This window comes from Crocuta crocuta, unplaced genomic scaffold (genome assembly GCF_008692635.1).
Source record: "Crocuta crocuta isolate KB4526 unplaced genomic scaffold, BGI_CrCroc_1.0 scaffold77, whole genome shotgun sequence".
Taxonomy (NCBI): Eukaryota; Metazoa; Chordata; class Mammalia; order Carnivora; family Hyaenidae; genus Crocuta; species Crocuta crocuta.
The window spans coordinates 5,168,836-5,184,645 of record NW_027532172.1 but is presented as its reverse complement, the minus strand read 5'-3'; the positions used below and the strand labels follow the sequence as shown (position 1 = coordinate 5,184,645).

The 15,810-nt window shown below is 39.8% G+C and overlaps 1 protein-coding gene across 1 annotated transcript in view; it reads left to right on the top strand.

Moving 5' to 3' along the window:
* The first annotated feature begins 395 nt into the window (after positions 1-395).
* The window catches only part of SMARCC1 (SWI/SNF related BAF chromatin remodeling complex subunit C1), a 172,263-nt gene continuing 156,848 nt past the window's right edge, over positions 396-15,810 (top strand). The window contains exons 1-2 of the mRNA XM_077777037.1: positions 396-491; positions 1,587-1,706. Of these exons, the coding sequence (XP_077633163.1) occupies positions 396-491; positions 1,587-1,706 (216 nt within the window). The remainder of the gene's footprint in view (positions 492-1,586; positions 1,707-15,810) is intronic.

Genomic DNA, 15,810 nt, shown 5'->3' with positions numbered 1-15,810 from the left:
AGCTCTGAGCCTGGAGCCTGCTTCAGATTCTGTCTCTCCTTCTCTGCCCCTGGCCTGCTCACGTTCTGTCTCTCAAAAATAAACATTAAAAAAAATTTTTTAAAGTTCTTTTGTTGTAGGAAAAAAAAACCTGAATTTACCATCCTAACCATTTTTAAGTCTACATACATGTATTTTTTTGAAGCATAAAACTAACCATTTTATTATGTTCACAACTTCTTGCCATAAAACAACCATTTTATTATGCTTAGAGCTCTGTATGTCAGGAATTTAGAAGGGTACAGTGTGGACAGTTGTCTCTGCCTCAGTGATGTCTAGGGCTTAGACTGGGTAGATTTGATGATTGGGGATGACTTGACAGCTGGAGGCAGAATCATCTGGAACTGTTTTTACTCATGTGTCTGGTGGTGGTTCTGTCGGTTTTCTGGAACATCAGCTGGGGCTTCTGGCATCTCCAAGTGGCTTCTCTATGTAGCCTGGGCTTCTTCAAAGTATGGTGACCTCTAGGTAGTTGGACTTCACGGTAGTTCAGGGCTCCATAGGTGACTTTCCCCAAAGAACTATGTGGAAGCTGTAGGACCTTTTTTGACTTATCCTCAGAGGTTCACGACACCACTTCCCCCACCATTGTATTCTAACGGTTACAAGTTATTTTTTGNGTGAAAGTCGGACGCTTAACCAACTAAGCCACCCAGGCGCCCCCGGTTACAAGTTTGTTATTAAGGATGGTCCCGATTCAGCAAAAGAGGGCATATACCCGACTTCTTTTTTTTTCCTTAAAGTTTTTAAAGTTTATTTTTGAGAGAGAGAGCGCGCGCGTGAGAGCGTGATCTGGGGAGGAGCAGGGAGAGGGAGACACAGAATCTGAATCAGGCTCGAGGCTCTGAGCTATCAGACACAGCCTGATGTGGGGCTTGAACCCACAAACTGTGAGANGAGAGAGAGACAGCGTGAGCAGGGGAGGGTCAGAGAGAGAGGGAGTCACAGAATCTGAAACAGGCTCCAGGCTCTGAGCTGGCAGTCAGCACAGAGCCCGACGCGGGGCTCGAACCCACGAACCGCGAGATCATGACCTAAGCAAAAGTCCGATGCTTACCCGACTAAGCCACCCAGGCGCCCCAGCATATACCCTACTTCTTAATGAGAGGAGTGTCAGAGAAATTTGTGGGTCTGTTTTAAAAACAGTACGGTCTGCTCTCTAGTCAGAAGTTACTTATATTCATCTCACATATAAAATACATTTGCTAATAGGTCTCATCTCACTACAGTGACTGTCAGGCTCAAGTTTGAGGTTCTGGAACTCACCGCCTACTTTTAGGTCCAGATGCACACGAGGTGACTTGGATTTATTTCTCATGGTTTCCTATGGTTTCTCTCATTCTGAAACCTGTTAACTAAAGAGACACGTTCTCTCTCCTCACCACCCCCAGTATTTTTTGTAAGTTCCTTTACAACAGAGAGCACGGTTCAGACCTCTGCGAATCTGTCACCTTGTTAGTGCTTAGTAGGTATAAGGAAGTAAGAGAACAGTTTCTTCTGCAGTGCATGATTGTCCTAGTTTTTGAGTCCTTGTCTTTTTCTTGCAGTATGTTCATGCAGATGCTCCTACCAACAAAACGCTGGCTGGGCTGGTGGTGCAGCTTCTCCAGTTCCAGGAAGATGCCTTTGGGAAGCATGTCACCAACCCGGCCTTCACCAAACTCCCGGTAAGTACATCAGCTTATAATAACACTGGGGAATCTGCGGTTTCTGAACTCTGAAGTGCAGCCTACAGCTCTTTCCTTTACTGCTACTATCCAGTAAAATAACAACAACAACAACAAAAAGCCTCAACAAAATTTTAGCTATAGAATATTAACGTTGCTTAAGTGTAGGAAACTTCTCTTTCAGGAGTCATTTAACATTTGTATTAAACATTGTAACAACTATTTATAGACTTAATTGTTAACTTTTTAGTATGTTGTAGTTTCCTTGTGTTTTAGTATGTTGTAGTTTCCTTGTAGTCTCTGTTATACCGAGTCTTTTCCGTTCTTTCTTCTAATTCAGTTCTTGTGGCTAGGCTACTTTTTTGTGGAATTTTTATTCCGTAGCTGAGATTCTTCTGAGCTCTAGTGAAAATTTAAATCTGTTGTTTTTGCAATTGATACTTTGATAGTTTGGTCTCAGTTATGCATTTTTTCCTTTTGAAATATGTAGGTTTTGTTCTTTAATTTTTTTATGTTTATTTATTTATTTTTAGTAATCTCTACACCCAGCATGGGGAAATCTCTACCCTCATTGTGGGGCTTGAACTCACAGTCTTAAGATCAGGAGACACATGCTCTACTGATGGAGCCAGCCAAGAGTAGAATTGTGTTGTTTGAATCATGTTAGGAAGATTACCCTCATAGGTGATAAGGAATTGTCAAGTGTTTTTCTAGTACTTCTATTTAACTTTTTACACTTAATTCTCATCTATTTAGAATTTGTCTTGGTATTTAATGTGAGCAGTGTATCTAGTTTTATCCTTTTTCTTATGGTTATCTGGTTACCCCAGTGACATTTATTAAAAAGCGCTGCTTTTCTGCCACTGATTAGAGAGCTCAGCAAGTAGCTGAAGCATTTGGTTAGTTACCAAGTTCAAAGAATATTTATTTATTTAATACAGTTTATTGTCAAATTGATTTCTATACAACACCCAATACTCATCCTAACAAGTGCCCTCCTATCACCCACTTTCCCCTCTCTCCCAGTTCCCCATCAACCCTCAGTTTGTTCTCAGTATTTAAGAGTCCCAAGTTCTCAGAATTTAAAGAGCAAGACACAGTATTGTTTGTCCTCAGGGGGCTCACAATCTAGTGAGCTGAATGAGTAGAGCCTTTGACTTTCCTGATGATCTCAGGCAAAGTTTTCCAGGGGAAAGAACATCTGAATTTGAGACTTCTAAAAAAATTTTTTTAACGTTTTATTTATTTCTTTTTTTTTTTAAATTTTTTTAATGTTTTATTTATTTCTAGGAGAGAGAGAGAGCGTGAGCAGGGGAGGGTCAGAGAGAGAGGGAGTCACAGACTCTGAAACAGGCTTCAGGCTCTGAGCTAGCAGTCAGCATAGAGCCCGACGTGGGGCTCGAACCCATGAACCGAGAGATCATGACCTAAGCGAAAGCTGGGCACTTAACCGACTAAGCCACCCAGGCGCCCCGAACGTTTTATTTATTTCTGAGACAGATAGCGTGAGCAGGGGAGGGTCAGAGAGAGAGGGAGACACAGAATCCGAAACAGGCTCCAGGCTCTCTGAGCTAGCTGTCAGCACAGAACCTGATATGGGGCTTGAACCCATGAACCATGAGATCATGACCTGAGCCGAATCGATGCTTAACTGACTGAGCCACCCAGGCGCCCCCCACCCCCAAACCCAAAATCAACTAAGCCATCTTCCCATCTCTCCCTTGTGTCTACCTCATCGCTTTCAAGATAAAGACTACACATCTAGCATAGTAAAGTTGGCCTATTAAGACTGATTCTAGCCCATTTCTCTGCCTATTTTCCTCAGTTCTAATCTTGTTAAATTAGCTGAAACGACTGTAAAGTACCACATTTTCTCAGGCATTTATGCCTTTACATGTGCTATCACTGCCTGAAAAATCCCATCCCCCAGTAGTTCCCTGAAGAACTCCTACTTTTCAAGTCTCAAATTCAGGGGCGCCTGCGTGGCGCCATTAAAAATTTTTTTTTAATGTTTTATTTATTTTTGAGAGAGGGAGAGAGCGTGCAAGAGAGAGCACGTGAGTGGGGGAGGGTTAGTGAGAGTGAGACAGAATCCGAAGCGGGTTCAAGCTCTCAGCGCTCAGCACAGAGCCTGATGTGGGGCTCGAACCCACAAACTGTGAGATCATGACCTAAGCCAAAGTCAGACACTCAACTGACTGAGCCACCTAGGTGCCCCAATTTTGGGTTTTAGAAAAGTCCCACAGGCTTCAGTGTGAAGAATGGGTTGGAAGCTATTGAGATTGGAGGCTCTGAAAGTTCTCCCTGAAGAAACTGCTCTCGTAATCCACTATGATGACAGTCTGCGGAGCAAGCAGTGAATTAAAGAGGGCATAAAGGAATTGAAAGGGTTTTAAGGGGGCAGAACTTGGTAATAACTTTGGTGGGGGCAGTATAAGTGCTGGAAAAGGAAAGAATTTATTAGGGTGACTATACTGAGCAATCAGATACTCTTAGCACTAAGGGGAAAGCCAGAATAAAAGCAGGTTTGTGGGGAAAGGTACTCTGTTCTGTGTTAAGGTTGGTTCTTCTATAGGCACCTCGAGTTTAGAAATCCTGTAAGATCTAGGAAATGAGATCTGGAATTTAGAGTACAGGGTTGAATTAGTAGAAGAGATTTGGGAGTTACTGGGTACTGGTTGAATTCACAGTTGTGGAGCAAGATCATTCCTTCTGTTTTGATTTACTTCTTAATTTTATCCTTTTGATATATTTTAACATCTGATTTAAGTTATATATGCATGATGTGTTAGCATTGTAGTAAGGGCATGTATATAATTTATGAATAGATTTTTAGGTATTAGAGATGCATGTTCATTTTTTACTAACGGAAATAATTCAACTGGATAATCCGTGTATTTCATCTTCTGAACTGTGTGACTAATTGAGATTTTTTTTTTTTGGTAACTTTTGTAAATTTAAAACTATTTCAAAATTTATTTAAAAGTTTGCAAGAATAGTACAAAGAACTTTCATTTTCCCTTTATTCAGAATCTCTGATTATTAACATTTTACTACAATTGCGTTATCATTCTCTTTTTCTTTACATATGTTGTCTTTTTTTCTCCTGAATCATTTGAAAGCTTCATGTTCCTTTACCTCTAGCTACCTGAGATTTTAGTTCTTATTCTTATATATTATGAACCAGATTAGAATTATTAAATCAGGGGCTATTTGAAGTTATCATTTAAAACACTGTAACATTGGGCACCTAGGTGGCCCAGTCGGTTGAATGCCTCTTGATTTCAGCTTAGGTCCTGATCTCACTTGCGGTTCATGAGTCTGAGCCCTGAGTTGAACTTGTGTTGACAGTACAGAGCCTGGTTAGGAGTCTCTCTCTTTCCCTCCCCTGCTCACACTCTCAGAATAAATAAATAATCTGAAATAACAAAACATTGTAAGATAATACATAGAGACTGCACTTTATCAAGTATAACATCATTTAGAGTAAAATTTATAATGTTACATGAAGTATTTTGTATAATGTGATTCACTTGATTGTATGAATGGTTTTAAAAAATAGTATGTACAGGAGGCTTTATTTATGGGATATTTAACTCTTGGGAACTAAACCATTATTTCTTTTTTCCAGATTAAAGATTAGGGAAGAATATTTTTAGGCATAAGTCAGAAATAAAAATAATTCATGGCTTAGTGCCAGTGGGACCAGATGTATTTCTCTTCCTCTTAAAATAGTGTTTAGCATTTTCCCAAATGAACGGGATTGATGTAATGTGTAATGGTGTCAAGCAAAAGTGGATGAGAGAGGCAATGAAGCCAAGAATGTTTTAGTGAAACATTCAGCTATTTAACCTTGAAAGTTTTTTTTCCCCCTTTATGAATAAACAGTACTGGTTGTAAGAGTTCACTCTTTGGACTGATTTTTTAAAAATAAAGTGGGAGTTTATATACTAACTTAAGTCATACCACATACTAAACAGCTGGCTCAGTGTAGGATATATTCTATTTAATGCTAAATTGAGATGTAAGAGGATTTAGAGAAAATTTAAGGATTTATAAGGCTAAAAGTATGTTGTACAGGCAGGGGCACCTTCTTGACCAGTCAGCAGAGCATGTGAGTCTTGATCTTGGGGTTGTGATTTCGAGCCTACTTAAAAAATAATATGTTGTATACACAGCTATAGCATGAATTAAAACAAGAAAAAAGTGTTTTTATCTTCACCACAAGTAAAAATTCTTGTTTTTCTATAATCTCTTCAAGGCTTAGTGTATGTGCATACATAATTATAATGATAGGATAGAACCAGCTTTGTATTCTGCCTTTATAGATTATAAGAGCCTGTGTTTAAAAACAACGAAGCTCTAAGACCTAGAGGACTACTATAAGGTAAAATCAGAGTCTAAAGTAGCCAAAGTTTTTTTTTTTAAGATTTTTTTTTTACATGTTTTATTTATTTCTGAGAGAGAGAGACAGAGAGACAGACAGGGTGAGCAGGGTAGGGTCAGAGAGAGAGGGAGACACAGAATCTGAAACAGGCTCCAGGCTCTGAGCTCGCTGTCAGCACAACGCCCAATGCGTGGCTTGAACCCACGAATTGTGAGATGATCTAGGCCCAAGTCGGACGTTTAACCGACTGAGCCACCCAGGCGCCCTAAGATTTACTTATTTTTGAGAGAGAGAGAGCGTGCAAGTGTTGAAGGGGCACAGAGAGAGGGGTACAGAAGGTAATAAGTGGGCTCAGCAGTGACAGCAGCAAGCTCGATGTGGGGCTTGAACTCACGAGCCATGAGATCAATACCTGAGTCAAAGTCGGATACTCAACCCACTGAGCCACATGGGTGCCCCAAGTAGCAGAAGATTTTGAATATGTTCATGAGATGTTCAGAATTTTCAACTTAACATTGCTTTTTTTTTTTTANGAAACAGGCTCCAGGCTCTGAGCTGGCAGTCAGCACAGAGCCCAACGCGGGGCTCGAACCCACGAACCGCGAGATCATGACCTAAGCAAAAGTCGGGACGCTTAACCGACTAAGCCACCCAGGTGCCCCAAATTACCATTACTCTTAAAAAAAATTAATCATTATATTTGCAACTATAACCTGACTACACCCTGCCATTCCATTCCATAAATTTCAGAGTGTAGAGACTACGGTTGGGAACATGGAACTAGAAAGAAAATCATAAGTGTTTTGTATGTATTAGAAATTAGTTCTTTAAGTTTGTAGCTTAGACCTCTGAGTGATGAAAGTGGAATGTAAGCAACCATTTAAGTGAAATGATGTGGGATATTTACTTTGTGGAGCAATGATATAGTTTCATTTTGCTTTTCTTTATATGTATCCCATGTTTGTATGCATCTCTAAAGAGAATCGTGTAGTCTTGCTGGTCTTTGAATTTTATAGGAATGGAATCATAAGTATTCCTCTGTGTTGTGAGCCTTGGAAGAAGTATTTATAAACATGAAAAAACGAGTTGAGCCAAACATGAGATAGTCCAGCTGAACTGTCCATCTGTGTACCTGTAGATAGTACAAATTACTTTAGATAAAGGATGAGTCTGAAAAAAATGTAGTCCTTTCTCTTTTCATCCTTGTAATTAATTCATCTGCAAGGGCAGTGAGCCAATGATTTGGCATGACCGGTCAGAGCTCAGTGGACTTTGGAGTATGGGCTTTTAGAGCCTGGATCTGTATGCCAGCCTGAGGACTTGCTGGACCAGGTGTTGACCACAGCTCCAGAAAACTAGGCCCAGTGTTAATGGCAGGTCTGTAATCCCGTCCATACCATGTGGATACACAGGTAGAAACCTTAGTTTGCTGGCATTGTTTGTATTTCTGATTTGTCTGGGTGACGCTTTATTTGTTTATTTTTTACCTGTTTTTCCCCTTTCACTTACTTTTTTCCTTTTCTCTCTTTTCCCATAATGTTTATTCCTCTGGCTTTACTGAGGTATATGATAAATGGTACATATTTAAAATAATGATGAGTTCAGGGTAATGATCATTTCTATCACCCCCAAAAGTTTCCTTGTAATCCATCTTCCACCCCAGTCCTCTGGTAACCAGTGACACTACAGATTCATTTACAGCTTTATCAAAAAAATTTTTGTTAAAGATCTTTTTTTTATGTTTATTAATTTATTTTGAGAGAGAGAGAACACACACGTGAGTGGGGGAAGGGTAGAGAGATAGGAAGACAGAAGATCCCAAGCAGGTTCCATGCTGTCAGCACAGAGCCAGATGTAGGGCTCAAACTCACAAACCATTAGAAAATGACCTGAACTGAAATCAAGAGTCTGATGTTTAACCGACTGAAGCACCAAGGTACCCCAGTTTCAGGAAGTTTATATAAATAGAATCACAATGATATACTTTTTTTGCCTCAGTTCTTTTACTCAACAGTGGATTTTTTTTAAATAGTTTATTGTCAAGTTGGTTTCCATATAACACCCAGTGCTCATCTCCACAAGTGCCCTCCTCCATGCCCATCACCCCCCTTCTCCTCCCTCCCACCCCCATCTGCCCTCAGTTTTCGGCATTCAAGAGTCTCTTATAGTTTGCCTCCCTCCCTCTCCCCAACTATTTTTCCCCTTCTCCCCCACGGTCCTCCGTTAAGTTCCTCCTAATCCTCCTGTACATGCAAACATATGGTATCTGTCCTCTGCCTGGACTCATTTCGCTCAGCATAACACCCTCAAGTTCCATCCATGTTGCTACACATGGCCAGATTTCATTCTTTCTCATTGCTATGTAGTATTCATTTGTATAGATAAACCACATCTTCTTGATCCATTCATCCGTTGATGGACACTTAGGCTCTTTCCATGTTTTGGCTATTGTTGAGAGTGCTGCTATGAACATTGGGGTCTATATGCCCCTGTGCATCAGCACTCCTGAATCGCTTGGGTAAATTCCTAGCAGTGCTATTGCTGGGTCATAGGGGAGTTCTATTGTTAATTTTTTGAGGAACCTCCACACTGTTTTCCAGAGGGGCTGCACCAGTTTACATTCCCACCAACGTAGGAAGTTGCCCGTTTCTCCACATCCTCACCCGCGTCTAGAGTCCTCTGATTTGCTCATTTTAGCCACTCTCACCGGCATGAGGTAGTATCTCGGTGTACTCATAATGGATTTTGAGATGGGCGTCATTTTTGTTGTTCCATGTATTATTATTTTTTCCCCTTCTTTTTTTTTTTTTAGAGAGAGAGAAGATAGTGTGAGTGGGGGAGGGGAATAGAAAGAGAATCCCAAGCAGGCTACATGCTGTCAGTACAGAGCCCAGTGTGGGACTCAGTCGCCTGAACTGCAAGATCATGACCAGAGTTGAAATCAAGAGTCAGATGCTTAACTGACTGAGCCACGCAGGTCCTCCAAATCATAGTTCACTTATCCCTTTACTGTTTATTGGCCATTTGTGTTGTTTCCAGCATTGTAAGTAAAGTTGCTATTATTGTTAATGTCCAAATCTTTTTGTGGACATTTTTCATTTCTCCTAGGTAAATACCCTAGGAATGGAATGTTTGGGTCACAGAATTGGTAGCATTCAGCTTTTGAAAGAACTGCCATACTGTTTTTTGAAGGCATTGTATCATTTTACATACCACCTAGCAGTGCATGAGAATTCCAGTTCCTTTGCATTTTTGTCAACAGTTGGTATGATTAATCTTCATAATTTTATCCATTTTGGTAGGTATGTAGTGGGATCTCATACTTTTATTATTTTTTTAATAATTTTTTTTAATAATTTTTTTTTTTCTGAGAGAGAGACAGCGTGAGCAGGGGTGGGTCAGAGAGAGAGGGAGACACAGAATCTGAAGCAGGCTCCAGGCTCTGAGCTGTCAGCATAGAGCCCGACGTGGGGCTTGAACCCATGAACCGTGAGATCATGACCTGAGCTGAAGTCAGACACTCAACCGAGTGAGCCACCCAGGTGCCCCTCATACTTTTAAAAAAATTTTGTTTTTATGTTTACTCATTTTTGAGACACGAAGAAAAACAGAGTGTGAACAGGGGAGGGGCAGAGATAGAGGGAGACACAGGAGCTGAAGCAGGCTTCAGGTTCTGAGCTGTCAGCACAGAGCCTGATGCAGGACTCCAACCCATGAACCGCCGATCATGACCTGAGATGCAGTCAGATGTTTGACTGAGCCACACAGGAGCCCTTGGAATCTCATACTTTTAATTTGTATTTTCATGATAACTGATGATGTTAAACATCTTACATTCTTCTTTTAATTTTTATTTTTTAACGTTTGATTATTTTTGAGAGGGAGGAGAGAGGGAGAGAGAGGGAGTATGGGTGGGAAAGGGGCAGAGAGAGAGGGAGACACAGAATCTAAAGGGAGCTGAGCTCTCAGCACAGAGCCCGACATGGGGCTTGAACTCAGGAACTGTGGGATCATGCCCTGAGCCAAAGTCAGATGCTTAACTGAGCAACCCAGGTGCTCCTGATGTTAAACGTCTAAAAAAAAAAAATTTTTTTTTAACGTTGTTTATTTTTGAGAGAGTGAGTGAGTGGAGTAGGGGCAGAGAGACAGGGAGACATAAAATCCAAAGCAGGCTCCAGGTTCTGAGCTGTCAGTGCAGAGACTGATGTGGGACTTGAACCCATGAAATGTGAGATCATGACCTGAGCTGAAGTCGGATGCTTAATTGACTGAGCCACCCAGATGCCCCAGTGTTAAACATCTTTTTATGCATCTATTGTTTCTTCTTTTGTGAGTTGCTTATTCAAATGGTTTTTTTATTTGGTTTCCTAAGACCACCCCACATTCAGAGATTTACTAGAAAGACTCCTGAAACTCAGCATATAGTTGTACTTATAACTAAGATTTTTTTTAAAGTTTATTTATTTACGTAAGTAATCTCTACACCTTTTCTATTCAGTACTGAGTCAGAGATGCTACCTACTGCAGTGAGGCAAGAAAAAGAAATTAAAAGAATAACGATCACGTGGGAAAAAAATAAGAAAACTTGTTATTAAGTTATAATAATAAAAAAAATTTGGTATTAGCAAAAAGACATTTAGATCCATCTGGAAAAACAATCCAGTTATAGACTCACACATATCTGGTCAGCTGATTTTCAACGAAGTGCTAAAGCAATTCACCAAGCAATTCACCGAAAACCATCTTTCCAACAAAGGTGGGTCTAAAATAATTGGATATACATACTGGGGGAAAAAAAAGCATTAGCCATAACCCTCACACTATACGTGAAAATTAACTTAAAATACCTAAAATCTATTTAGAAGAAAATATAGGAAAGAGTCTGTGACTTCGGGGTATGCAAAAATTTCTGTGAACACAAAAAGCACAAAACATAAAAATCAGTAAGTTGAATTTCATCAAAATTCATAACTTTTGCTCTTGGGAAGACAGTGTTAAGGAAACAAAAAGTCAAATCCCAACCTGGAAGGAAATACTTCCAATATATGTATCATAAAGAACATATTTGTGGGGCCCCTGAGTGGTTCAGTTGGTTAAACATCCAACTTCTGCTCAGGTCATGATCTCGCAGTTTGTGAGTTCGAGTCCCACATGGGACTCTGTACTGACAGCTCAGAGCCTGGAGCCTGCTTCAGATTCTGTGTCTCCCTCTCTCTGCCCTTCTCCCACTCAAGCTCTGTCTCTCTCTGTCTCTCAGAAATGAAAAAATGTTAAAAAATTAAAAGTAATATATATGTGGAACATATAAAGAATTTAAAATTTTTGATTAAAGAAAAATACCGTGGGGGGAGGGGGGAGATGGGCATGGAGGAGGGCACTTGTGGATGAGCACTGGCTGTTATATGGAAACCAACTTGACAATAAACTATTTGTAAAAAAAAAAAAAATAGTTTATAAAGGAAAAAATTTTTTTTCATAAAAAAAAAAAAAGAAAAATATTGTGCAGAAAAGAATTAAGATAGCAAGCCTGAGATTACTGTCCTCAGTTAGGCCTGCTCACCAGTCGGGCCTTGACTGGCATCTGGGAATCTGACTCTAAGTATTCCTAGTCAGCTAATAAGAAGAGTAGTTTCCTGAGCGTACACTATTTGTACAAACAGTGTGGCTTATAATGAATACCTGCTTTGCTCCTGAGGAATGTGGAATTTTAGTATGTGTTAGACAAAAGGTACTAGACACCGCCCCCCCCATAAAATCCTTGAGTGTGAGACTCACAGGCTTCCATGGGCAGAAATGTTGCCTATATGCTGCTGTCTTTTCAGTGTTGGGGAAGAATGCACTTTGTGTGACCTCTCATGTGAGGGAGAGAGCATTCAGAAGCCTGCAGAATGGATTCCTCCAGACTACACCTGTGTCTTTTCCACTTGTTTCTAGGTTTTGTATACTTACTACATTAATGTAAACAAATTTTAGTTATAAGTGCAAGGGGCTCCTGACTGGCTCAGTAAGAGAAGCATCCTACTCTTGTTCTTAGGGTTGTGAGTTTGGGCCCCATGTTGCATATAGATATTACTGGAAAAAGTAAATAAAAACTTAAAAAAAGTTTTTAATGTTTATTTATTTTTGAGAGACAGAGGGCAAATGGGGGAGGGTCAGAGAGAGAGGGAGACACAGAACCAGAAGCAGGCTCCAGGCTCTGAGCTGTCAGCACAGAGCCTGATGCGGGGCTCGAACTTGTAAACCTCAAGATCATGACCTGAGCCGAAGTCGGATGTTCAACTGACTGAGCCACCCAGGCTCTCCAGAGATAAATGTTTTAAGAGTGGAATTCTAACCTTGTTAATGGAAAAACATTCATTTTTGCACTATTAAGTATGATGTTAGCTATAGACTTTTCATAAATGATTTTAATTCAGATTGTGGAAGTTACTTACTATGACTAGTACACTGAGACCAACTCAACCTTCTCAGCCACCCAGGTGCCCCTGGGAAACTGTTTCTTGCTCAAAGGATGCTATGCTATAGCTGTGAGAATCACAAGATATGTGATAATGAAAGCTCTTCAAGAAATTAGAAGTAACATGAAAATTGATTGCTGCCTTTTTCGAGCAAAAGTTTTCTTGGTCAAAGGAAAAATACAGATCTAAGTTAGAGATATTATTTGAACATTTATAATACTAGTTTGTTATCACTTTCAGCTCTTGAGGATGACCCCAAAGAGCTAGGTCTTCTGTTTCAACTCAACTCCTAGCTTAGACTGTGAATTTTGTGTAAACCTGAGGACTAACAAAGCAATGTACTGTCCTTTGAATTGAAGCAAAGTTTTATCAATTAACCATTGGTAGGATTTGCTTTACCTTCTTACTCACTACAAGTGTTTAGTATGTATTTATTGATTGATATGCCCTTGCTCTGATGCTCTGACAGCCAAGAAAAGTGAAAGGCTGTTGATGAAATTAGCTGGAAAACTGAACTGTATTTAATTTCTGAAATTGATCTTAAAGTATCTACCAAAATGTAAAGCACAGTGCTGACTTACATCTCTGAACTTAGTGAAATTATTAGTCCTCAAAAGGAGATACGTTGAGGAGGTGGGTACACCTATTTTCAGGGACTCACAATAAATTTTTTAGAGTTACTTTCTAACTGTCACAGGAACTTAATAATACCATTTTATATATATCTTTGTAATTCATGTAAATATTTTAAAGATAAAATTTTTTGTGAAAGCCATTTCTACAAATGAAGCCGCATATTTCGACTGGGTAGTACTGTTTTGGGACCTTTTAGATGAATAACAGTCCATTGGCTATCTCTCTCTGACACTTTGGAATTTCTATCCAGTAAGTGTGACTGACCTACCTTATGGCAGACATCCTCATGAACTTGTTCAGTCTGGTGTAATGGAAAGAGTAGGAATCAGAGGACTGTTACTTTGACAATCATTTTCCTTCATTTGATTTAGGAAACCATGCTGTGTGCTAAATAAATTTGTAGGAGAAGGAAGTTGATAAGAAGAGGCTTATAATGATAAGAAAAAGGAGTTGGAGGCGTGCCTGGGTGGTTCAGTTAGTTGAGTGTCTGACTTCCACTCAGGTCATGATCTTGTGATCTGTGTGGAACCTGTTTCAGATTCTGTGTCTCACTCTCTTTCTGCCCCTCCCTCCCCTACTCTGTCTCTGTGCCTCTCTCAAAAATAAACATTAAAAAATTTTTTTGAAAAGGAAAAGGAGGGGTGCCTGGGTGGCTCAGTTGGTTAAGCGCCCGACTTTGGCTCAGGTCATGATCTCATGGTTCGTGGGTTCAAGCCCCACATCGGGCTCTGTGCTGACAGCTAGCTCAGAGCCAGGAGCCTGCTTCAGATTCTGTATCTCCCTCTCTCTCTGACCCTCCTCTGCCCACACTGTCTCTCTCTCTCTGTCAGAAATAAATCATTAAAAACAATTTTTTTTAATTTAAAAAAAATTTAAAATGAAAAGGAGTTGGACCTGATCATTGGTTTTATAATCATTCCTTGCAGAGCTACTAAGTGACTGAGGGACAGAGGAATAAATGGGGAGGTCTGAGAGGAATCTGTTGTTTTCAAGTTACTAGGAATTCCTAGGAATATTATCAGCAATTGCTGGGTCATGGGCTGTGCATGTTCAGTTTTGGTAGATACTGCTAATTTTCCTGAGCAGTTGTATCAGTTTACACTCTCATAGGCAGTATACAGGGGTTCTCATTCTCTTATTTCTCACTGATGCTTGGACATTTTCTGTCTTATTTTAGTTTTGGGGTGGATTTGTGGTGATACTGCATTTTCTTTAGTTGCTAATGACTAGTGAAGTTAAGCACCCTTTCATATTTATTGACCATTTTGCTGTTCTCTTTATTGAAGGGCCTGTTCAAATCTTCTGCCCATTTTTTTAAAATCCTGTCTTTGTCTTTCTCATTTTTTATTTTTTAGTTATTTTTTTAATGTTTATTTTATTTTTGAGAGAGAGCACGTACGCACATGCAAGTGTGAGTAGGGGAGGGACAGAGAGGGGGAAGACACAGAATTGTTTTTCTCTAACTTATTTTACTTAGCAGAATAGTCTATCTCCATCCATGTCATTGCAGATGGCAAGATTTCACTTTTTTAAATTGCTGAATAATATTTTATTGTATATATAAGTATATGTATATACACACACCACATTTTGTTTATCCATTCATCTTTTTTATTTATTAAAAAAAATTTTTTTAAATATTTTATTTATTTCTGAGAAAGCGTGAGCAGGGCAGGGTCAGAGAGAGAAGGAGTCATAGAATCCGAAGCAGGCTCCAGGCTCCCAGCTTTCAGCACAGAGCCTGATGCAGGGCATGAACCCATGAACTGCAAGATTGTGACCTGAGCCAAAGTCACATGGTTAATTGACTGAGCCACCCAGGTGCCCCTATCTATTCATCTTTTGATGGACACTTGGGTTGCTTCCATAGTTTGGCTACTGTAGATAATGCTGTAATAAACATAGGGGTGCATATATCCTTTCAGATGAGCGTTTTTGTATTCTTTGGGTAAATACCCAGTTGTGGAATTACTGGATCATAGGGTAGTTCTCTTTTTTTTTTTTTAAGTTTATTTATTTTGAGAGAGAGTATGTGAATGCTGAAGCCAGGGAGGGGCAGAGAGAAGGAGAGAGAATCCCAAGTAGGTTCTGCAGTCTGTACAGAGCCAGATGCTGGCTCGAACTCACAGACCTTGAGATTATGACCTGAGTGGAAATCAAGAGTCTGACACTTAACTGACTGAGCCACCTAGGTGACCCAGGGTAGTTCTACTTTTAACTTTAAAAAAAAATTAATTTATTTTTATTTAATTTTTAATTTTTAAATTTTTTTACAGAGAGGAAGAGTGAGTGGGAGAGGGGCAGGGAGGGAGGGAGAGAATCTTAAGCAGGCTCCATGCTCAGTGTGGAGCCTGATGCGGGGTTTGGTCCGCATGATCCCAAGATCATGACCTTAGCAAAGAGTCAGATGCTTAACCAACTGAGCCATGCAGGCACCCCATTATTTTTAACTTTTTAAGGAAGCTCTATACTATTTAACACAGTGGCCGCGCCAATTTGCATTCCCACCAACAGTGCACATCCTCACCGACATAGTTTCTTTTTTTCTTTCTCATTTTTTTTAAAAGGAGTTTTTCTTATGTGTCCTGTATCAGAAGTATTTATTGTAAATATCCTCTTGGTA